Raw genomic sequence first — 25,839 nt, 5'->3', positions numbered from 1 at the left:
AATAACTTCTGTCTCTCGCTAACAGCGTTGGCGTGCGTGACGGCATTTATCACTTGAGCCTAAGCTTTGTCATTAGATTTTGATCATACATGACTTTTGCACTTTAAAACTTCAGTTTAATCTGAATGAAGGTTAGACAAACTCATGCGTTGAATAAAGGCAAACTGAATAGACTCCTGCAGTTTGAGTTTTAATAAGCCAAGTTTTGCTGATTTATTTAATAGTTATAAGCGATTTTTTCTACTCTTTTCTGTATCTTTTTTCTCTGTATTCTACCAGACGCAAATCTTCCGCAGTTATTCCGGTATTCTGTCGGTTCTGTTAATTTTGATATTTCGCAGCCACTAATAGGATTTTTATGTTAGAGAGTGCCTTTTAATGTCAGTTTTTTGTGTCTCTCTGAGTTTTTAATTGCTCTCAAACGAAGTTTGTAGCAATTATATTAGTCCTGTCGGTCTTTTTTTAATGCGATTTTTCGCTTGACCGATTTTTCGTCTGACGCTTGTCACTTTTCATCCTCAAAAACGGATAAACAGGCAGCGCCCAGCGAGCATTAAGTGCTCTTAGAGTCTTTCAGCTCTGTTTGAGCTCAAACTGTTTTGGAGACTTAAACTTATGGTGTGAAGGGCGGTTCTTAGGTTGAAGACACCCCACCCCCACTGTTGACCACCCAGCCCTCCCCCATCAGACCCCCAGTTCACCCCCCCCCCCCCCACCCATGGCTACTGACGAACAACCGATCGCTAAATACACGCAATTTTTTTGCTAATTTTTGCAATTTTTTCGAGGTTTTTAAAAATTTTTGGCAATTTTTTTAGTTGTTTCAGCCCTGGGTGTCAAGGAACCTCCTCTAGGGTTTTATAGTGGGTTACTGCATAGTTTCTAGTGTTTGTGCAATGGTTTCAACATCAACATTTGAACATCACGAATTTTAGCATTTTTTTTTTGACAAAACGTGCAAATTTTTTCATTCATTATTCTTGTCTTTCCGGACGCAGGGGCCAGAACATTTTTTGATAATAGGTTACTGCATAGTTTTAGTGATAATGGAATGGTTTTTCAACATTTTAACATCGCGAATTTTAGCAATTTTTTTTTATAATTGTCATTATCTAAGTTTTCCCAGCACCAGGAAGTCTCCTATAGCGTTTCATAATAGGGTACTTAAATTTTTTATTGGCCATGGATTGGTTTTCATCATTTTATTATCACAAATTTTAGCAAAATTTTGATAAAACTTGCAATTTTTTCAAGTTATTTACAATTTTGTCATTTTTTAGGTTTCTGCAACCCCAAGGGCCAACGAACCTCCTGTAGGGTTTTATAATAGGTTACTGCATAGCTTCTAAAGGTAATGGAAGGGTTTTCAACATTTAAATATCAAAAATTTTAGCATTTTTTGACAAAACCTGCAATTTTTTCAATTTTTTTGAAAGTTTGTCTTTTTTTAGGTTTCTCCAACCTCAAGGGCCAGCGAACCTCCTTGAGGGTTTGATTATAAGTTACTGCATAGCTTCTAGATGTAATTAAATGTTTTTCAAAGTTTTATTATCAAAAGTTTTTAAAAATGTTTGCAATTTTTTCTTTTTTTTAATCTTTTTGAATTTTTTATCATTTTTTCCTACACCAGGGTCCTTGTTCTCTTCCAAATTTTGATGATAGGCTATCGCAGAGTTTATAGAGTTAATGGAATGGTAATCAATATTTTAACGACTCCAGCTTTAGCAATTTAATAAAATTTAATTTTTTTGTCAAATTTTCGGAAAATTATTATCATGTTCCAAGTTTATGAATCTTATGAGCCAGTGAAACTATTTAAAGCTTGGAATAGGTATACGAGATAGTCTCTCGAACAATGAATTGGTTTTTGAAGATTTTAATATGAATTTCAGCAAGATTTTGTTAAAATTTGCGATTGTTTTCAAAATTTTTGAATTTTTCTGTCCTTTTACGATCATTTCTGGGCAACGAAGCTTTTCAAGTCATGCAGATGAGTTACTTAACATAAATCCAGAGACAAAAAATAGTTTTTAACATTTTCACTGCAAAACTTGGAAGTTTTTTTAAAAAAATTTGCAATATTTTGCAATTTTTTAAAATATCAGTTTTTTATTTGATTTATTATAGCTGCGAAGCTGTAAGCTGAGCGTAGCTATATTGCGGTGCTCTTGGTTTTTTTTTGTTTCGTCGTCTGACGCTCTTTTTTCGTTTTACATTTGTTCACACAGCAAAGCTGAAAAAGTCAAATTTTCTGAATGACTTCTTCCTCTCACTAACGGCGTTTGCGCGCGTGACGTCATTTCTCACTCTCTTTAGCAAAAGTTTTTTGCGTGATTAGATTTTGATCACAAGTGACTTACCTCACTCAATAAAATGACTTTTGCACTTTAAAACTTAAGTTTAATTTGAATTTGTTTAAGGTCAAAGGAACTCATATGTGCAGTAAAGGTCCCTAATAAGAGGCTTCTGCGGAATGAATTTTAACAAGCTTCATTAATTTATCGCTCAATTTTTTTACCTAGTTTTTTGAGTGGCGTCGATTTTTTCAATTTAGATCTGTATCTGTTTCTATCTCTATTATATGGCACGCAGGTCTATTCTTTCGCAGCTATTCCGGCAATCTGCCGGCTATGTTTCACTAAAAAGGCTAGAAAAGTAAAAGTTGCAGAGTAGAATCAGGGTAAAGCTAGCCTCGCTAAACTGTGTCTAGCTACTGACAAAGCCAACCGCTCGCCGGTCGTTTGAGAGCAATTCGCCCGACGTTAGTCGATTATGTTTATGAGTTGTGACTTCTAGATGGCTTCAATTTCTAATCCTGTTATTGATTTCATTTATTTAATTTCTCTCGAAGAGAAGCAATTATTGTAAACGTGTGTGTCTTTTTTTTAATGCGAAGTTTTTCGCTTGACCGTTTTGCGCTTTTCTTCTAGAATAATTTTTGACTTCTCAAGTGACTTTTTCACGCACTTCTTGATTACCTCCCTCGGGGTGACGGAGTTGGACTCAGGAGGTGGGTGTTCGAATCCTACCTTCGACTGATGTTTTTGCAGCCATAAAGGAAAATTTATCTAGGCTACAGCCCCTTGAATTAAATTTCTCCGCCTGTCATTCGAGAGCAATTTTTCCGACGTTAGTCGGTTTATGTTTAATTTTCCGTCTGGCTATTTCATTTTTCGGATGAGTTTTTTACTCGTGACTTTATTTTTTCGTGATCTAAATTATATCCATTCATTTTAATAGCTTGGCGATAAGCTGCTGAATAAGTTGCGGTAGTAAGCTGCTAAATGTCAAATCTAATGTGTGCCAAAATTAGTTTGATTTTTGTTATTGGCATTATAAGGCTGTATTCTCATTTTAAGGCCCTTAGTGAAGTTATAGGATGAAGCAGGCTGCGACCCCCACCCTGGCTGTAGTTTGAGAGCAGTCAATCTGACGCTGACTTTAGGCGTTTATGATTCTCATTGCGCTCGCCAGTTTCTACCCTGAATAGCAACGGTTACAACTGAAATCCTCCAGGCTTTTCAGTCAGTTCAATTCAATTGTCTGTCAGCATAGAGCTTAGATATCCATTTTTTCACGAGAAATATTTTATGGTTGAGCTATCCATTTGTTAGTTGTTACAAAGCAGTCGTAGTCAATAATTAAAAATAAACATTTGAACATTTGACTCTCAGTAGTTTTGCCAAAAAAAATGACAACCCTTAAAGGCAAGATTCATTTTTTTTCGGATCAGCGCGCGTTTTTGAACTCTGGAGTTCAGGAAAAGCTGCAAACAGATCAAAGCTCAGGAGTTTCATTTTAAAGAACTTAAAGAAAAATACGTCTGTGATGTTTCAATTATTTATTTGCTTCAAAAATGTTTTTTATGGGAGATCATTTTTCATTCATATACATGCCTTTTTCTTCGGTTTCTAAGAAAAGGGTGTTAGGGAAGCTTTTCTTATTCAAGAAGAGCACAGTTTTGACCAGTGCTTTTTTTGTTAATAGCCGTACAGCGATAGCTGGGGCTATTATTGGCCTTCTCTTGGTTTTTTACAATTCAAAGAATTTGAATTGTATTGGGGCGCTGTTTTTTTTTAAGATCTGTTCACACATTTTCGTGATTTTTGAAGTCAAATTGGAATAGTGATTTTGGTCACGCCGAAACAGGAAATGGAGTGAAAAAGCGGGTGGTTTTGCGGCGTGAATTTTTTTCGCTCTAATTTTAAAGTAGAGTGAGAAAACGGTGTTTGAACTAAAATTCGGTTTCTCGGTAGTGGTTTTTTGTTCACATGCGGCAATTTCACTCTGATTTTTACTGTTTTTCGATTTTTTGGATCGGATTTTTTTCCAAATGGTTTGTCCAATGCAGTCACAGCTCATTCTAGGCCTAGTTTTTTGTTTGAATTAAATTTTCATTTCTCGCTAGTGGTTAATTGCTCTTGAACGCAGTTCATAGCAATTATTGTAAACGTGTGTGTCTTCTTATGCAAATTTTGCGCTTTTCTTCTAGAACATTCTTTGACTTCTCAAATGACTTTTTCACGCTTTCGTTCATCATTTTTGAGTGATCTCTAGTGCTCCGAAGTAAAGCTTTGTGCTAATATAAAATCAGTTGCAGCATAGGAAAATTACGTGACTCGTAGAACAGTGGTTAGTGAGGTTGGACATGGATCGGGAGGTCAGTGGTTCGAATCCCGGTGGAGTCGAGGTTTTTTTTGCACCCATAAATATTTATCTATACTAAAGACCATGAATCAAATTGTCTCGCCTGTCGTTCAAGAGCAATTCTTCCGACATTTGTCGGTTTATGTTTTTTTTTGTTGACACACGGCATTTTGACATTGATTTTCTGTTTTTTTTTCTTATTTTTTGATCTGATTTTTTCTCAATGGTTTTCTCAATTCACTCAGTCCATTCTAGGTCTTATGTTTCTGTTTCGTCATTGAAAATTTTTTGAATTGTACGTCAGGACTTTTCCTGCTATGTTTTTTTATTTCGTTGTTGCGATTTTTGTTACGACCATTTGACGTCACAACCACTTCAAATCTGCTTTTTTTTTCATTCGTTCATGCAATTTCAACTGAAGTGAGTGTGTGACATCATTTTTCGCTCTTAGTGGAGCGAGTTTTTTTCATTTGCGTGATTAAATTATTGGTCACACTTGACTTACCTCACTCTCAAAAATGATTTCCTCACTTTGAAATTGACTTATTTACTTTAATTCAAAGAGAAGGTCAAATGGATGTGTGTCACTCTAAATGAAGGTTATTTTAGAGCAGCAAATAGAGGCAGCAAAAAACTTCTACAAATTTTTTAATCAAAATATAACGTATCAGCCTTCAATGAAAAGATGAATTTTTTGGGTCTGTCTTTTACTGATTTTTGAGACTGCAGATCTACAAAGCTATTGCGGCTATTTTCTGGCAATCTGCCAGCTATGTTTTTGTCCATTTAAGCTTAATTCGAAGTTGTTACTGGTCTATCTTTCAATGGGTGTTATTCATCAGATTTAATCTGAGGCTGTCGTTATATTCTGTTCAGCTTCCTGAGAAATAGAGAAATAGATCATTTCAATTTCTTTACGTCACAATAATAAAAAATTGTTTCGCATGAGGTAGCAGCGTACTGAACGATGTCCAGAGGAATTTCTTTGTTTAAGTGCCATTCCAGAGCTCATCAAATTGATTTTGTGCTCAATGCTTTCTCATTTAATCTGTCACTTTTCGTGAACTTTCTAAATCCGTAACTTTTAATTAACTGATCATTTGTTGTATATTTGCTTAAACCTTTCAAATTTGAAGGTTCCGCAAAATAAACCTTTCTCACAAAATAAAGTTTTCATTTTGTGAGAAAGGTTTATTTCGCGGAACTTTTCTCTCAAATTTGAAAAGTTTAATTAAATATACAAAAAATGATTAGATATATAAAAAATTACGGATTCAGAAAGTTCATGAAAATTGACAGATTAATTGAGAAAGCATTGACCACAGATTCAGCTCTGAAATGGCACTTGAACAAAGAAAAAGCCTCCTCATATCCGTTCAGTGCGTTGTTAAATCATATAAAACAATTTTTGTTATTGTGAAGTTATAAAATTGAAATAATCATACTTTCTCTATTTCTCAGGAAGCTGAGCAGAATATAACGACGGCCTTAGATTAAATCTGATGATGACTGTTAAAAACGGTGCTCTTCACGAATAAGAAAGAAACGCTTTCCTAACACCCTTTTCTTAGAAAGCGAACAGAAAGGCTTGTATATGAAAGAAAAATTATTTTCGTAGCAAATAAATAATTGAAGCAACTCATGAGTTAGCAACATACTGAACGAATGTCAGGAGATATTTTCTTTGTTTAAGTGCCTTTCAAATAGAGCTCATCAAATTGAATCTGTTTTCAATGCTTTCTCGTCTAATCTGTCAATTTTTATGAACATTCTAAATCCGTAAATTTTAATTAACTGATCTTTTTTTTGTATATTTAATTAAATTTCTAAAAGTTGAGAGAAAAGTTCTGCAAAATAAACCTTTCTGACAAAATAAAAGCTAAGAAAATTAATATTGCATTTGTTTAGATGCAACAAAATTGTCGCTTCCTTCTCGAAGACCGATTGAAAATAAAAAATCGAGTATTTTGTTTTTGATCAGCTATCAAAAAGATTTTTTATCAATTAGAATCAATGTATTAGAAACAATGAAAATAAAGGAGTTCTTTGTTAGAGTAATTGCTTAAGTCTGTCATAGTTTTAGATTACATTTGACCAACGAGCTACAGTATTGGGATCGAACTGAAAATCGCTAGCGTCGGCTTTTTGTTAACTTAAAAATGATATGAGTTTCAACAGTGTGTTCTTTTGGAAGTATTGTGACAAGTTGCGAAAGCTTGATTTCGTTTAGTTCACAATTGGATTTTATTCATAGCAGCCGCCAGCTTCTCGATAGCTATTATTTAGGCGCTCTCCTTTTTGTCCGGTTTACCTTCGGATCACGATTCGTAGTACGCTAGTTGCTAACTTCACGCCTGTTTTCTGACTTACCTCACGCACTGTTTCAACTGAATGGAGATTAGATTTCATGCAAACAAATTTTCGCATAAAAGTGAATGTGGCCAAGGGCAAAATCAAAAGAAACGGAATGAAGCCTGGTCTCAAGGTTATCGGAGTTCGTTAATGCGATTGCTAGATGGCGTTGTTAGTAAGCCTTATAGATTTCAGTTTTGAAGCCAAATTAAGGGTAGTTGTTTAATTAACTAACTGAAACTCCACATCAAATGAGGAAACTTTTTGACTCACGGAAAAATACTGTCAATTTGTATCCTTATCTTTTCCCCCTGTTTTAATCACGATTGGTATCAACGGCGTCTTTTTCCAGGCAATCTGCTGGCTATGTTTTTTTTCTCCGACCGACTTGCTTGTACGTCAGAAGAAAAGTTAAAAACACGAGTAAAACGTTTTGCTGAAGATGTAGTTTGCATAGATCTTTTATTAGTTGTTCTATGGACAAGGAAACTAAATTGATTATATTTTATCAGAAATTTGTAATTTTCTCAACATTTCAAATATATATCGTTTTGAAATTTAGTACTACTTTATGTACAAATAAAGCCTGATAAGAAACGATTGATAATCTAGTCGTGGTTTTTTTGCAAAATTTCGTCTCAGAAAGTCAAAAAGCCTGAAGATGCCGGACGGAGAGAGTTTGTGCTTTCGACAAAACTGTCGGTGCTCAAGAATTTTTAAATTATAAGTGTTATGGCTTATTTGCTGTATTAATGTTTTTCATTGCTTTTTATGAAATCTGCGCCACAATTCAAATTGTGCGTTTTACTTTTTCTCTAATTCAGAAATTAAGTCTGTTGCTGAAACAAAAGTGATTGTAAGTGAGATATTGCAAGGGCGTGGTCAATGCTTCTGTCTAGTAGGCTTCAAACTCCTTCTCAGTAAGAACTTTTTGTCCCCATGAATAATTTGGGCTACAGCGCTCTCTGAATTAAATTGCCTCGCCTGTCGTTCGAGAGCAATTTGGCTGACGTTAATCGTTTTCAAAAATTACTGGAGCTTTCTGAAAATAAAGGAGTGGTGTAATGAACTGGAGAATATTCCAGCTTTAATTGTTGTTATGGCCAACAACCGCCTTGAATTTATGTAAACTGAATGTAAGTTTTAGCAATTGTTTGTATCCTGTTAATCCTTAGCCTCCTTAAGCTTAAGCTAGTTACAACCAAAGCGAGCCCAGTGTCAGTCGTCAGAGATATATTTTTAAGAGGTTTATCGGTTGTTTTTTGTTCATGTGCATTTGACTGTTGAATGCAGTTGTCAAGAATTGAGGGATTTGTGAATTGTTATCGGTGTAGAAAGATATAATTGGTTTAGGAAATGGTTAGATATTTTTAATAGCCGCACAGCGATAACTGGGGCTATTATTGGCCTTCTCTTGGTTTTTTACAATTCAAAGAATTTGAATTGTATTGGGGCGCTGTCTTTTTACGACTCGAAGAGGAGTATTGGAGAAGTCCTTTTTTTTTAATCAATTTTATTGGAGTGATTTTTGAAGCGGGAAATGAAACGCGTGAAAAAATTTGGAGTGATCTTGGTGCTGAACAAAAGGGAAGAGTGGAGCGAAAAGAGAGTGGTTTTTGTTCATACCGCTGTTTGTGAGCGAGCGAGAAATTGATGTGTGAAAAATTTTCTCTAAGCGAGCGAAATTTTTTTGTTCACGTGCGGCATTTAAAAGCAGTTTTTTTCATTTATTTTGGTTAAGAGGTTTGGTTATGATTTTGTTTTAATTTTACGCTGGTTTTGGTAGTGGTTTGAAGGTTTCTGGAAATTAATATGAATTTTATGATAATTCGGAGGTTTTTAATGTATTTTGCTGATTTTCGGGCTAATTTTTGCGGTTTTTGACGATTATTTTGTTTTACTGGCTCAAATGGGTATTGAAGAAACCCCCTCTACTTGAGCAATTTTATGATAACAATTGGGAACAGTTTTGTTGGTAAGAATCATTTTTTTGTTGAGAAATATGACAAAAAAATGGCGAAAATTGGAACTATTTTTCTTAATTTTTTTTTGCAGTTTTTCATTTTTTTCTGTTTTTAGCTTAGTCTCTTTGCCTGTTATAACCTGCCTATTGTTTTGCGAGCATCGGTATACCCTATTGGCTGAAGGGAATTTTTCTTTTGATTTATATGCTTTTGAAATATTAAAAAATTTAGTAACTTTTTTCAGTTTTTCAGTGAAAGTTGTTTTTAAGAGCTTTTTTTTTCATAATTTTAGCCTAAAGTATTTTTTCGAAATTAACATAAGTGGTTTTTGTAAGTACTGGTTGTTTTGATGAAGTTATTTTGGCAGAGATGGTTTTTTCGGGATCTCAATTTATAACAAAATTTGATCAGATTTTTTATCATATTTTAACAGATTTGATTTTATTTTTTTAAATTTTTTGTTTCATGACTTTGTTTCAAGATAATCATGAATTAGTGAAGGCACGTTTTGTTTGATGAGTAGTTGGATGGCGTTTAAATGGATTTTCGCTTCGAGTCGTTTCCGGAATTCTTCCGGCCAAGTTTTTTAAGATCTGTTCATACATTTTCATGATTTTTGAAGTCAAATTGGAAAAGTGATTTTGGTCACGCCGAAACAGGAAATGGAGTGAAAAAGCGGGTGGTTTTGCGGCGTGAATTTTTTTCGCTCTAATTTTAAAGTAGAGTGAGAAAACGGTGTTTGAACAAAAATTCGCTTTCTCGCTAGTGGTTTTTTGTTCACATGCGGCAATTTCGCTTTGATTTTTTCTTTGTTTTCGATTTTTTGGATCGGATTTTTTTCTAAATGGTTTTCGCAATCCATTCATAGTCCGTTCTAGGTCTAGTGTTCTGTTTATTCAATTAAAATTCTTTGAATTGTACGTCAGGACTTGTCCTGCTATGTTTTTTTATTTCGTCGTCATGATTTTTGTTACGAGCATATGACGTCACAGCCACTTTTTGTTCATTCGTTCATGCAATTTCAACTGAATTGCATGTGTGACGTCATTTTTCGCTCTTAGTGGTGCGAGTTTTTTTGTTCATTTGCGTGATTAAATTTTTGGTCACACTTGACTTACCTCACTCTCAAAATGATTTCCTCACTTTGAAATTGACTTATTTACTTTAATTCAAAGAGATAAGGTCAAATGGGTGTGTGTCACTCTAAATGAAGGTTATTTGAGATCAGCTAATAGAGGCAGCAATAACTTATACAGATTTTTAATCAAAATATAACAGATCAGCCTTCAATGGAAAAAAAAGAATTTTTTGGTCTGTCTTTTTTGCTGTTTTTTTAGACTGCTGATCTACGAATCTATTGCGGCTATTTTCTGGCAATCTGCCAGCTATGTTTTCCCTTTTGCCCCGTATTCTATTTTTCGTATGTTATTTTTTGTTAAGCTCGTAGATGCTTAGTGCTTGTTCTCGAATGTACTTGAATATTGAGTGTGATTGCAAATTGTTATATTTTTTCTCTCTTAATTTGGTAATTTCGTGTGATAAATTGAACGCCGAATATCATTTATATAGTGCACCTTATGTCTTGAGCAGGATTCTATAGAAACTTGTAGTGCTCGAGCAATTGACAAAGGTTCGATTGTTGATCTGAAATGAAGAGAGAATATGAATTTAGTTTTCTAATATTGCGCTTCATTCGTTCTTCTCCGCCTACAATTTTAAGCAGTCTGTTCTGGCGCCTTTATCTGGTGTAAATGGTCGGCTAATGTTTTTTAACTCGCCGATTATGTGGCAGCGATGGCTTAAAATTGTACAAGCATGTTTCACCGCATGCATCCCGAGCGTGTGTGTCAATTTTAAAACGAATGTTGCACGTTTAACAACTTGACTGATAGTTTTGTGTTTTGTGTCATAGGGGTGGGGCGAGTATTCCGCCGAGTGACAAAAATTCAGCCGGTTACATTCCGCTGATAGATCAGCAGTGAATGAAACAAAGTCAAGTCAACCCAAAGATAGCGATGAAATCCCACAAATGCAACATGAAGTCACGTCTTTTCTTCATTCTCCCCTTTTACTGTAATTAAAATGAACTGAGAATAAGTAATTACTGTCGTCAATGTTCTGTATCTTTCTCTCAATCTTTCCTGTTCTCCCCCGCCTTTCTGTCTTTTTTCGCATTATCTGTTAATGCTGTTTTCTTAATTAATTCAAGAGGCAAGCGATGAAAAATTAATTGCCAAGTTATTTAAGGAGCCTGTAAAAAAATTAACTGATGAAACGGCACTTCCAAGTATGGTAAAAGGTTGTCTGCTTGTGTTATGTGTTCATAGTGGCAATGGGTGTGTTGACTTGTTCTTCATTAATTGTGTGATACTCGCCATGTGTTCTGATTAAGTGTCAATGGTTGTGGGCGTCTCGTCTCGGTTATTATATGGTTTTGGTCGGTTAGAAAAATGTCTATTGCATTACATGCTCTTGGATGCCAAATGCCTCTCGAAAGCGTAAATGGTGTACCCATAAAAGTGACGCGAGTTTTGCCTAATGGTAGTGTTATTTACTGGGTTCGTATCTTTTTTGAGATTATTGGAGATCGCCTCAATGTATATCGAATCACTGTTTCAAAAATATCTATGGAAAGTGTCGGGTTTCTAAACAATAAAGAATTAAATGTGTTGTGTCTTATCATAATCAAGTTTATAATTGTTGCAACCCACCTTAGTGGGGGAGGAACTACATTATGCTCAACTGCGCTTTTTGTTCCGTCCATTTTGGCCGGTTGATATAATCATCAGAGTTGAGTGGTATCATTATAAAGCGTCTATATCGTAGAATATATAATCAAAAAGATTTTGTTTTAAATTTTTTCCGGAGTTATAAAAGTTTATATTTATGCGGATATTTGACTGATTGCCGTTTTTTATAGCTGCGAAGCTGTAAGCTGAGCGGAGCTATATTGCGGTGCTCTTGGTTTTTTTTACGACTCGAGGAGGAGTATTGGTTTTCTAACGGTCTTTTTTATAATAGCCGCTGACAACCTCTCAACGGCTATTATTTAGGCGCTCCTTTTATTATTTCGCTTTACCTTTTGATCGATTTTTTCTTTTTACGTGAGTCACGTTTTTCACGCTTGACTTCTGACTTACTTCACTCACTGTTTCAACTGAATGGATTTTAAATTCTTTTGCCTATTGAATTACGTAATGTAGTGAATACGGTCGAAGTCAAAAGCGCAAAATCAAAATAAACGGAAAGGCCGAGCATTAAGTCATAATGCATTAGGTTATCAAAGTTCATAAAAGTGATTGCTAGCTGGCGTTAGTATTATACTTAATAGCCTTCAGTTTAGAAGCTGACTTAAGTGTAATTTTAGGATTTAACCGAATTTGCAGAATTTACACACCAAATGAGATCACTTTGACACCAAAAATTCCGTCAGTTTTTATCTCTTATTTTTGTTTCAATCCCAATGTGCGTCAAGTTGGTCAACGGTGGCTATTGTCCGGCAAATTGGCGTATATGTTTTTGTTTTTTTACGGGAAGTACATTTGTTCACGCGGAATTTCGGACCTAAAAGTGAAAGTGAGAAAACCTGTCATGGTGAAGATTTTCGCTGAGCCAGATAAGTTCTTTGATCATGAGCTGCGTTTAGTGAACTAATTTTTAACTTTGAAAAAGTGTGTTTGAGAGATAACCATTTTTCGTCTATCTGGCTCAGTTTGTTTATTGTTATTTCGTTTTTTGTAGAAATAATTTTCGGTCGATGCCACATTAATGTGTAACTTTGTGAAAATGCTACCACAAAGTTTTCTAGTGCCTATTAATGCGTTTCAAGTGTAAAATGGGCACATAATTCTCTATTTTTTAAAAATTATTTTCATTTCTGGATCTTTGAGCTTTTTCTGAAAAATCAGTGTACTTTTGGCAACGTACTTTTGACAATTCATGCATTGAACTGCTGTTTTTAACGTAAAGTTTTCGGTTTTATAAAATTGAACACATACTAATCCCATTTTGGTTGTTTTCGTTGGTTTTTTTCAATCTTTTGTTTGTTTTTTGGTTTTAATAATTGGAATTTTTTGTGCACAGCCAGGGGTGTAATTTCGCGTTATTGAAAATTGATTTATTTTTTGTAGTTTAATGTTTGAATTTCTTTGAAAATTTTTTCCTTAATTACAATTGCAACAATATTTTGACATTTTTTGCAGAGTTTCTTTTAGTTTTTCGAGTCTGTGTAATCGTTGTTCACTTTTTTGGATCAACAGAAGGACGACTATGGAAGATAAATACTTCTTTTTATGTTTACTTTTTTCAACTTAATTTATAATCATCAGAATTTACGAAGTAGTCTTTTTGTTTCTTTGGTTTTTACAATGTGTTCGTTTGCTCCACATTTTTGAATTTGTCATTCTACCATTCTCCTAGTATCTATAGTTTTTCTTTTTGTTTTTTAATTGTTTAACACTTGATTCATTTTAGCATTTTTTTTAAAGATAATAAGATTCATAAGATTTTTTTTATATGTGAGCGAGCAAAGAAACAGGAAGTTCAGGGAAAGTTTGAAAAAATTGTTTCGGTGATCAAATTCGAGGAGCGAAGAAAAGAGAATGGTTTGTTTGTTCCTTCTTTCTTTTGAAAGTGGTTGAGAACTGTAGGTGAAAAAAATTTTTTCAAAGCGACTGAATTTTTTTGCACACGCGCGTCCTTTTAAGCTTTTTTTATTTTTAAGTTTTGTGTATTCTATCAGCTTATTGTAGACTAGAGTAATATTATTGAGCCTGTTTTAATATCTTTCTTAGGTTTCTTTGGTTAATAATGGAAAGTTAATGCTATTTTTAAGGTTTTTAATCGTTTTTGGTAACTTTTTCTCTATTTTTGGCCAATTTTTTAAATCGTTTTATTCAATTTATTGGAAAAATCAATACTTATGCCCGTAGGCATCGTTACTACAAAAGCTTACAAGTTTAATTTGTACCAAGTCGTCTTTTTGATGAAATTCGACAAAAAATGAAATTTGATACAATCCTTTTCTTGGAACAATGTTTTCCTGGAAATAGAGATGTTCGTGAAATCATTAAGGATTGGCTTATATTTTGTGTTTAGATTACTAGCTTGCGTTGCTTGAAGCAACATGTTTTCTTTGTATGAGTGCTTGAACTATATGAAAAATTATCTGAGTTCGTAATTTTATATTAATTTAGTTAATTTTTCTTTAGTAATCTATTGACTTTAGCTTTTTGTTTTCTCTGCTTTCATGCTTTTGTTGGGAAGACATAAGCTATTTAAAGTACATAAGCCAGTTCAGTTGGTGAGTACGACTTCGAGTCGTTTCCGGAGTTCTTCAGGCTATTTTTTTTTGTTTCATCGTCTGACGCTCTTTTTAGTTTTACATTTGTTCCCACAGCAACGCTGAAAAAGATTTTATGAATGACTTCTTCCGCTTACTAACGGCATTTGCGCGAGTGACATCATTTCTCAGTCTCGCTAGTAAAATTTTCAGCTCATTTGCATGATTTGATTATGATCGTACGTGACTTACCTCACTAATAAAATGACTTTTGCAGTTTAAAATTTCAAGTTTAATTTGAATTTGTTTAAGGTCAAAGGAACTCATATGTGTAATAAAGGTCCCTAATTTGAAGGCTTCTGTTCAATGAATTTTAACAAGCTTTATTAATTTATCGCTGAATGTTTTTTACATAGCTCTTTGAGCGGCGTCGATAACTTTTTCAACATATATCTGCATCTGTTTCTATCTCTATTATACGGCACACACAAGTCTATTTGTTAGCAGCTATTCCGGCAATCTGTCGGCAATGTTTGAAAATGAAAAAATATGGTCTCGTTAACGTTTTTGAAACGTTTCACCACTGTATTTGAACGTTTTTGTTATTGAAATACTGCTTATCAACTGTACTGCCTTCATAACATTGCGGTTGTTCTTTTCAAAGAATTAACGACATTGTTAATCCAAATTACTTCAGTTTGAAGTTAATGTTAAGATCATTCTTGTTTTGTGTTTGTGTTCAAAAGTTGAGTCTCCTCCACGCAGAGTTGGTCTCGTGTGAATATTTCTGAACTCAGTGTTCTTGAATGCTCTAGTTGAGAATTTGAAGCCAGTTGATAGGGGAATCCAGATAAACTGGGACTCATCTGAAAACTAATTGGACTGTAAAACCTATTCTCGATGTGTTAGTTCGATCAATCTTCGTTTGTCAAATTTCCTCAACATTGATTTTAATTGGATGATACAGCTATTTTCGGTCGTGGGAAATACCATTCGAGTGGTTCGTCTGTCATATGATTGAGTTGGAGCGTGTTACCTGATATTGAGAGTTTTGGAGATTTCTTTACTCATTTTATTCCGCAGTGAAAAACTGTTTGTTGAGGAGAAATTTGGGCTCTATTTATATGAGTAAGGAAAAGAAGTCCACATGTAAGGTTGAAGCAGTTGTTTTACTCATTTTTTTCCCCAAAATATGCATTGAAATTTGTACCCGGAATCGACTTTAGTTAACTTGTTGGTGAAATATTAACCATTAATTTGTCGCTTTAAGGCAGTTGAGATTCGACGGCGTTGTACTGACTTCGTAAAAGATTTAATTAAAATTTTCAAATGGATAAATATAGCAACTATTCACGTCCTAGCTTTATATTGAAGCGTCAACACAAAGAGATTGGCGTCAGAAAAGTGTGAAATGTTGTGGGTTTTCGGCAGTTTGACAGACAGTTTTTGTGGGTTTAATTAATGTTGAATTGTAGGGGTGAAAATTTTGACTGCTGTTTGTTGAAGATGTCATCTTGGTTGTTTGCTTCAGAGGTGACGCTGTGAAAGCAGCAACAGCTGCCCATGGGGGTGGGGGGTATCAACCACAAGTGAACAACGACGAATCAACCCTACGCTAAACAACCACCAACAAACAACGAAGACAATAATAATACAGCGACAACAAATGGACGAGGACCAGTAACCAACTATGAAATGTTCCCAACTTATATATAAGGCACAGATGCTTAAATGGTACTTACGAAGTATAGATTTGTTGTGTTGGCTATTATTGGGCTACCTTGCTTGTGAAGCAATGAAATTGGATGTCAATATTTGGGGGTTTTTCTACGAACAAAGCGAATTGATCGCCCAATCATCATTCATCAATCATCATTATTACCACGAGTCTACAATTGAACGATAGAATTGAGAGATAAAGTGAACTAGTCTAACTGTCAATCGAATCGAAAGTTTATCGAACTGTACCATCGTCTACTAGAAATACTTATATCGGACTTAACTGCCATGTTGTTGTTGTCGTCGTCGTCAAGGTTAAGGAGCATATAAATCAAGCAAATTATTACACGCAATCATCACAAATTATAAGTGCTTGTCCTTTGTAATGTCCTGTTGTTCTGATTAATTTTGGGAGAGTTTTGAATTCGGTTTAAGTCTAATCCAACTTCTGATGACACCTTATGTAGCACTTGTAGTAATCCGAATTATAAACCCAAATTTAGTCTGTAACATTTTGACTTAAGTCTGAAAAAATCCAAGTTCACTGAAAAGTATTTACTTGTTATGCCATATTGTCCTCAACTGCATCGGTATTGTCCTGAAATCCCGCTGCGATATTACCTCATGGAAAGTTTACCCCTGCATGTGCGTCAAGTTGTAAATTTGTGAATGTGGGATGCTTTGCTACCCCCTCTCCCCCGACCCCCTATTCCACCTCCCTGAATCTACCGGCTTGACCCTCATTCCTATGTGCCAATGATGCTGAGTATATAGCACATCTTGAAATAAACCAATTTTTGAATCAATTTACGGGAAAAAAAGAAGCGGGACTTCGCATTGATGGTTGCTTGCATATATTGTACATTGATACATAAACAGCACAATGGATTCTGAATTTCTATATCAAGTTTTTGGTTTAAATTTAATAAAAAAATAACTTTGATCTTCATTCACAGTTGAAATGAATTCGTTAATTGTCAATTGATATTCCTCACCATAATAGTCTCTCCCTATTTGGCGTATAATTAAATTGGATTTCCCTCCCTCTGTGCAGTTGTTCGTTTTATGTACATTTGAGAATAATGAATGTCACTTTTACATGGCCAACTATTCAACGAATAGGTTTGGTTTTAGTTTATTGGTTATTACTATGATTATTATATCATATTTACAGAATAATTTATTGTAGCTTATTTGAAAGAATGGATTATTTGTATCTGAGTAAATCAATTATCAAATATGCCTTTTACCTCTACGGCAGTTTGCACTTCCGAACCGACTTAAGCTTTTTTCGCTTAGTTGTAGGGATTTCGAAGATAGGATTGGGTTAGAGCATAGAAATTTTTGAAATCTTTTCAATACCAATTGACAAATTGTTAAACTGCAATACGGCAAACAAATTATTTAAAACTTTCTGATTTTCTTGAGCTAGTGCTGAAAATAATTGCTTTTAGTGTTCTGAGATGGTGCTAGGACAATAGACTGAAAGACAGCAGATCAGGAGCGGAAATTGGGACAATAGATTGAAAATTTCATGCAGTACTTTTACACCTTTGGAGTACGCTGAAATATGGCGTTCCAGGCGAATACAACAGGCTACCAATAATTGCAGAGCATCAGAATTTAACTGTATTTTTATATTAGTGAGAATTATTATTAACAGAAAATTTTTATATAAGTGAGAGCGATCGCGATACTGCTGTTATTTTCGTTTTTGTGACTCGAAGACCACCAATGGCGAGCTTCGGTTTTTTAAATTGGTTGAGTGCTAATGAAACGGCATGTTAAAGTCAATACCGCACGTGAAAACAAATGTTTAATTAGATTGAAGTCAAAATAAAGAGAACGAGAATGGATTTCGTTCATGGACGTTTGGTACCGAGAAAAGCGAAAGTCTTGCTAATTGAGCAAATTTTTGTTACCTGCAGCGTTTCAAAAGCAGTTTTCTTTGATTCTATCTTAATTTTTTGCGGCTAAAGTGATATTTAATAGCCGCCCTCATCTTCTCAGCCGGCTATTATTGCGCTCGTATTTTTTTTTACAATTCAAAGAATTTGAATTGTATTGGGGCGCTGTCTTTTTTTTTTAAGATCTGTTCACACATTTTCATGATTTTTGAAGTCAAATTGGAGTGGTGATTTTGGTCACGCCAAAACAGGAAATGGAGCGAAAAGGCGAGTGGTTTTGCGGCGTGAATTTTTTTTGCTCTAATTTTAAATTAGAGTGAGAAAAAGGTGTTTGAACAAAAATTCGGTTTCTCGATAGTGGTTTTTTGTTCACATGCGGCAATTTCACTCTTATTTTTACTGTTTTTTCGATTTTTTGGATCAGTTTTTTTTCTAAATAGTTTTCTCAATCCATTCACAGCTCATTCTGGACCTAGTTTTTTGTTAGAATAAAAATTACATATCTCACTAGTGGTTTTTTGTTCTCACTAGCAGCATTTTGACATTGATTTTCTGTTTTTTTTTTGTTTTTCTTTCATCTGATTTTTTTTAGAAATGGTTTTCCCAATTCACTCATTGTCCATTCTAGGTCTAGTTGTTCGTTAAGTCAATAAAAATTCTTTGAATTGTACGTCAGGACTTGTCCTGCTATGTTTTTTTACTTCGTCAAACTTTTTTTCGCTTTACCATTTTGCCGCTTTTTCGACATTTTGCGTGAAATCTTTTTGACTTCTCTAGGCTAGTTTCTCTCTTCTCTCATTCTGCTAAAAGTGAATTTGAACATCAGTTGCTAAGCAAAGCAATTCAAAATGAACAGAGTCGGTATAAAAAATTGAAGTCAGAAATAGAAACGGGATAAACCCATAAAGCCCAATTTTAGATGCCCGCTATTTGAACGTCGTTCCTATAAGTCTTAGTTACCACCTCTAATGCTTATTGGTGTTGATAGTAGCCCCTGTAGCCTATCTCTAAGAAACAGAAGTGTGTTCAACTACGAAATGCCATCAACATAAATCGGACTTAAAAAATATTTTTGTACAAAAATCTTTTTTTTTCAATATATTCTATTCGTTCAATCCCAATCATGCTTATTGGAATCAACGGCGGCTATTCTCCGGCAATCTGCCGGGTATGTTTTTAATTGCATTCAAACAAAATTTAGCTATTATAGTCCTGTGGTCCCGATTTTTTTGTCTGCCCCATTTGACTTTCGTCCTCCACAGCTGGATAAACAGGTAGCGCTCGGAGGGAATTAAGTTCTTTTAGAGCCCTAAGCCTTACTCTAAAAATGCGATTCCCCAAAACTGTTTTGAGGAGACAATCATGGTATGAAGGGCGGTTCTTAATCTTAAAAGTTTGACCCCGATCCCCTCAGTCACCCCGCTCGCCGGTTGTTTGAGAGCAATTCCAATGTTATATATTTAATAAATTGTAAATAATTAGTTTAATCTCTTATGTGGGTTTTGAAAGTTCTTGAGTGAGTCTTAAGTCGTTTGTTTAGTTACTTATTGAAGATAAGCGTTATAACAATGTTTCGAGATCGTTCAAGATTTTTTGGTTTTGTGTATATTTTCAAATTCCTAGACTTTGTTGTTAACTTTTTTATTGTGTTGTCACTCATGTGGTAAGGCATTTATCGAACGGAAACACACCATCACACGTTCTATTGAGAATGAATGCGATCAAGTAACGATTTGTAAAAATTTTTAAGGAAAGTTGTTCGAATTTGTCTCACCTTAGTCTGTTTTGTTTCATGTCGACAGTAGTTAGTAATAACTATGCTGCTGGCTATGAAGTTCAACTGTGAGTTGATTCCAGAGTCGTCCTGCTGTTTTTATCAATTCCCATCGGCAAGGTCATTTGATAAGGCTCGCTTGGTTACTTGCTAGAAAATAGAGTTTGAAAACTGAGTAGCTGCTCTCGGATGAAGTTTGAAGCTATTTTTGTAAATGTTGGCCTTTTTAATTCATTTTTTTTGCTTAACCATTTTCTTGTAATTTTTCCCCTGTATTGGGTGACATGCTTTTTGCGTCGAAAGAGGGATAAACTGGTAAAGCTTGTGTGCGTTAATTCTGTGATGTGCTCTCTTAGTTCTATACTGAACTAAGTATACGGGACAGGGTAGCTTCTCAGAAACGCTGAGCAGGCAGATATTTAGGGTTTTGCTCAGAAACGCTTGATGAGACAGATATTTAAGGTTTTGGAAGGGGATTTCGGACAACAGCCCATTTTTTAACCATCCGCCTATGCCGTTTTTGCACCCCCTTTTCACCCTTTATCCTTGCTCTGAGTGTGACCTCTCTATGCTTAAGTTAGTTCTAACTATTCGACTTCTTTTCTAGAGCAATTTTGACGAGGTTAGACAGTTTTTAGAAATTCAGATCATCAAATGCAGAATCGTAACAATATTTCTCGCTGCTATTTTGGGATGTATTCCGTTCCCCCTCAAGCTTAGCGGGAATACAAAATTTACGCCCCCACGCCAGTGCACGTCATATATTTTACTTAGGAACGTCCGATATAACAACACAAAAATTGTAACGGGGGGCATGAAAACACTGGGGGAGGAGCAGAAGAGATCCCTACTTTGAGGCGATGTGTCATTTGAGTTTTAATTATTGAAGCGTACTTGTTTCGAAGTTCTTTATTGCGAAGAGTACTTGAAATTGTTTCTAATAATTTATGCCCCTACAATGCACACTTATAATTTCGAAAGCATTGTCTTCTTTTAGGAGACTAGCCTTTAATAGTTGTAGTCAGCTACTCAACCGTTTATCTTTTTGATTCAATAATTTTGTAGTGTAATTGAAGCAAGAAATTCCGATGAAAAAATGCGTTTAGATTGTGAGGTCAAAAGTTTGTCGTCATTTTATCATCTTTATCAGTGGAGCAAATTTTGAAACGAAATCAGGTAGCTGCAAAAAAGAATTTGAGATAGCAACTTCAATGAGCATATTCGTGGAGCAAAGGTAACAACACGGTGTTGTTTTTTTCATACTGCATTTTAAATGAAGGGAATAGATGTAAAAAAAAACTTTTGTTTATTTTCATTTTGTACTTTAGAACAGTTTTTATTTGTAACTCTTGACTAAGTTTCTTTAATTTATGCTTAGTGGAGTTACACATTTTTTTTCTCACCCTAAGTCTCCAATTCCCGTTGACTACTCTATAATATGAAAGTTTAATTATATTCTCAAACGAAGTTTGAGGCAATTGTTGTAGTCGCAAGGGCCCTTCGAATGAAAAGTTATTTCCATGATCGTTTTGACTTTTAAATTGACTTTTTCCCTTTACTCTTTTTGTTTTCCGTGATCTGAATTGTTCTGTCATTCAAAATTGTAAGCAGCTGAACTCAAGTGGCGGCAGTTTACTACAAAAAGTCAAATGAAAAGTGCGCCGACTGAAGTACAGTACAATAGAATCGAACCCTCGGCAGTCGTTCGAGAGCTGTTCTTTCGATTTGATTTCTTCAGCGCTCATTTTGTCAACAATTGAGTGTTTTCTGTATCTCTTGTAACCAATGCCGTTCGCTTAAACTGGTGATCATTATCTGCTGTAGGACCATCTCAACTGAAAATTTGAAATATGGCTTATGCAACTCAAAACAAAGATGTTCAAACGTCTCTTGCACTTAATCAAATCCATTCCATTGTGGCATTATCATACAGAATTGGGCATTTTGATATTTTAAAAATCATAAATCGCTGAAAGTTACTCTGAAACCATTTGCAAGTGATATCCGTCAAAGAGAAGGATGTTTGCCTTGTTCAAAATCCCATGCCTAGATATCGACCGGAAGTGACTCGTTTGTTATCGTCATTTCTTTTCACGAACCCGGTAGCACTGTCTCTGTTCTTGAACAAGTCATTCAGCTTTCGAATAAAGAGACCCTCTCTAACTAGTGGGTTTCGGGAAATCACTTGGGTGAATGACTCAGAATCTTCGGGTGTCTGGAGTGATGGCAAGTCGGGCTCGGAGGACTGTTCGCTGGGCTGCCACTGTGGGATGTTGTGCATACTCACTGGGGCTTTCGGGAACAGGAATCCAGACTGGATCCAGCTGGGAACGTGTCTGTTCATCTGGAAAAAATCATTCAGTTCAAATTCAAGGTAGCAATGAAAATAGAATTGTTCCCTGGTCAAGACAGGGATAGCCACCATTAACAGAAAACTAAAAATGTAATTTTCTTAGATTTAGCGGTGACCTTATATAATTTCAATAAAAAGCCGACAATTCAAAGGAAAATTGCTCAATCTTAAATGGAACTTTTTCTTTTCAAACCTACTCAATGAGTTAGATTTTCAGTGAGTAGCTACAGTGCCATAGATTGTTGTTTTTATTCCCAAGAAGGGAAATACTTGCTACCGTCACTTATTAAATTCAAACAGATCATAAGACTCTCATTCACTTAGTGCGTTACAATCTAAAGCTGTTTTTCATCTAATATTTTTGCTTTGTGTTTAACTCGCCGAAAGCATAATACTCCTCTTTGAATTTTTTTGTCATCTTTTGTTTCTTTCCAGAAATCCATACAAATTTTTAATGTTATATAAGCGTCAGATCTTAAAGGTAGTATATACGTCAAAGACATTGTTATCAATTAAAAAATACTCTCAATAATTCGATTGCTAGCTATTATTCTGCTTAGTCACAATATTCTCAAATAGTTCATAAGCTGGCTTACATTGCATTTGGCGGCGGTAACTGGTACAATAAAATAAATAGTATTCCAGATCAAGCTGCTGCATCAGTTTGTTGAAGGAATCGCCAATCGGTTGAACAATTTTTAATAGCCCTCAAACGAAGTTTGTTGCAATTATATTAGTCCTGTGGTCTTTTTCATGCGATTTTTCGATTCACGAATTTTTTGTCTGACCCTTTTGACTTTTCGTTCTCAAAACACGGGATTAACAGGTAACGCGTGGAGGGCAGTAGCTCTTAGGGTCTTTCGTCTCACTAGACTGCAATTCACTGAAACTGTTTTGGAGAAAAAAATTTATGGTGTGGTTCTGATGGTCCCCCCTCCACCCACCCCACCTTCTCCCTCTCAGCCCACATCAGTCGTTCCTCCCATGCGCAGCCCTACACAGCGTTCCACCAGTAACAACAGCGCGCTCAATCACAGCCCGCTCCCCGTGCCCGATGTTACGTTGTTTTTCATCGAGATTTTTCCTCGAAAAATTAGCAATGAAATGTCAGCCATGTATGACTAAACAACTAGAACAGCTATTGTGAACCCTGAACCTTCACAAATGCCATAAAAATTTAAGGAAGAATAGAAACGGCATTCAAAAACAAATTGAACAAAAAACTAAAAAAACTAGAGTTTTTTTAATAGTACAAGGAAACAAAGCAGAGTAAAGTTCATTTGCAATTCATTTGCAATGAAGCTCGCAAATTCATAATGCTACTCAGTTTAGGACGATGCCACAGGTTTGAATTTCTAACCAGGTTGCACCCACACATTCAATAGAATTTTTTAATTATTTCCACGCTCTACAAGACACCAAAAAATGTTAAATACTTTGTTATTGGATTATGTAAATGCAAATCAACAAAACATGCTATTTCGTCTTGACAAGTTCATGTTCTGTTCAATCGCACAGGTCTAATGTCCATGAACTGTGTTGTGAATTTCACATTATTTGGAATACTTTGTGCGCAAGAGCCGACTATGAAAGATTTTCCACGTGAAATTGAAAATGATTCTATGTTCAATTTTATGAATCTGTAAATCTATGTAAAATTTGCAGTCCAGATATCTTTGTTCAACTATCTAGACTTTTGATATCTTGAGCTTGAATGCGATTCTATTTTCACGTTGCAGAAGTGATAGCTGAGTTCGGAAATCTCCCTTTATTCAAAATCTAAGCCTCAATGAAGCGCACTGGAATTAATGCAGCAAACACTAAGGTAAACATTGTTGTTCCGACCCCTCTTGAGGGGTGGGAGGAACTATACACTCAAATGGGTTTTTTTGTTAAGACAATTTTGACCGATCGAAACATTCATCGTAGAGGGTTGAGACTGGTATCATTAGAGAGCACATCCAGCGTAGAATATGGAATTAGAAAAATTCTTTGTAATATCGTTTTCTAGAGTGAGTTATCGTTGTTTAATTTTTTGTGAATATTAGACCGATTTGCGTTACTTTTATTCACATTTTCGGAAATTTTGCCTAAAATTTTGTCAATTCTGCAAAAAAATATGTAAAAATTGTTAACAATAGTACTATTGATTTTATTTTTAAAGGTAAAAAAGTATTGTTGAATATTCTGATTTGATTTTTTTTGGCTAAAATTTTGGCTAAATATTTCAAAGTTCAGCCTTTTCCATCAAAAATTGCCCAAAAAAATATTTTTTTAGTCCACTTTGATTAAATTTGCCGGAAGTACACGCCGAAAAACAACTAACACAATCTTTGTAGACTACAAAACGGTGCTAGTACTACTTCCATTGGAAGTTGTCTGGAATTAAGATATAGCGTTTTTTGCCGACTTTACTCTGATAATCGAAAACGCAGCATTTTTTATCTTTTAACCTACAATTTATCTAGATATATAACATTAGAAACAATTGAGTGTTCTTAATGGACAAACCGCAATAGCAAGGCTCGTTTTGGTCCTGTCTTGGACTGTTACAATCAAAAAATTGTTCGGATTGTAATCAGTCGGTCTTTTTTTTTAAAAAAATTGATCTTTTTAAAGTTAATTGAAGAAAAGAATTCAATTCAAAGCTCACTGTTGATAGGTCCAATTGGCTTCAAAGCAGTTCCAATTTAATGTATCTAGTTTCTTTAGTCAAAAGATTGTTTTTTTTTGACTTCTAAAAACTTTTGATTTTTAAATAAACAATGGCTTATTGAATTTTGCCACTATTTTTCTCTTAATTTAGTCAACTTGTAGTTTAGTGTCAGCAAAGAAATAATTTTTCCTCTTTCACTTCTTTCTACTGAATTAAAATTTAATCTTTTTTGAGATTTTACTAGTTAAATTATGGTTTTCTGATTTTGATGCTACTAGATTTCACAACTTTTTTATGCAGTGGCCCATTTTTCACGTTTTTTCTCATTTTGTCAGTATCAAACTGTTGATGGTTCACATATTACATCATTGGCGTTTAGAATAAGACACAATCGAACATATCAAAATCTTTAAAGTTAAGGATTATGGTTTTAACAGCTTTGCTTCGACGCCCTTTCTCAAAGAATTCAGCTGAATTTTTTTTGTCTTCATTCTCTTTTACGTATTTTTGATCGTATAAAAATTCCTGGATAATGACAGGTCTCATTGATTTTTTATGGAGAAATGAATAAGCCTATTTTCTGATTTGAGCAGATAGCTGATGATTTTCATGACTTTGAAGTCAATTGTTTTGAAGAAGTAGAAAAAAACTCATTTAACTTCTCATTGTTGTTCTGTGTTGTCTATTTGTTACCCAGTCTTGTTAATTACAGGTCACATATGACATTTTTGTTGTCAATAGAATTGTACAAAATCTAATGTTTTTAAAGAATTCGTTTTGAAAATCGACGCGGGTTTTTGGCAAGAAAGGAAACTAATTTCTGAGTTTTGTCTATATTTGACGCTCTTTTTGTAGACATAGGAGATATTCTGAATAATTACAGGTCTCAAGCGCTTCCTGTTGACGAATAGACAACCTATTTAACTATTTCCTTTTGTAGCTAATGGCTTTTATGACTTTGAAAACAAATGTCTTCGAAAAAAGGGGGGGTTCTAGTTCTATCTGTTCTTCATCATTTGGTAGACAATTATGCCGAAAATGCGGATGAGCAGGGTTGAAACTTTATGTGCGAACGCACATTACCGAGCCTCCTTGGAAACTAAGTTTTGCAAATCGAATCTAGTATAGTTTATATTATCAAGGGAACAAGCTTGAAAATGTTCATTTTTTTGAAAGCCAAACGGAG

General features: G+C 34.8%; 1 protein-coding gene across 2 annotated transcripts in view; it reads left to right on the top strand.

Moving 5' to 3' along the window:
• LOC142342931 (calcium channel flower-like) overlaps positions 1–17,206 on the top strand; it is an 80,001-nt gene extending 62,795 nt beyond the window's left edge. The window contains exons 5-6 of one of the 2 annotated variants that reach the window (XR_012759184.1): positions 10,876–11,036; positions 15,776–17,206. Coding sequence is in view for 1 of the 2 variants with exons in the window: in XM_075394610.1 (XP_075250725.1) it covers positions 15,776–15,863 (88 nt within the window). In the remaining variant the exon portion in view is untranslated. The remainder of the gene's footprint in view (positions 1–10,875; positions 11,037–15,775) is intronic. The other variant, XM_075394610.1, reaches the window with a different exon arrangement.
• Positions 17,207–25,839: the final 8,633 nt, after the last annotated feature.

Source organism: Convolutriloba macropyga, chromosome 7, assembly GCF_964194025.1.
Source record: "Convolutriloba macropyga chromosome 7, txConMacr16.3, whole genome shotgun sequence".
In the NCBI taxonomy this organism is placed as follows: domain Eukaryota; kingdom Metazoa; phylum Xenacoelomorpha; order Acoela; family Convolutidae; genus Convolutriloba; species Convolutriloba macropyga.
Note: the sequence above shows the minus strand (reverse complement) of the source record. Positions and strands in the feature narration are given on the sequence as shown.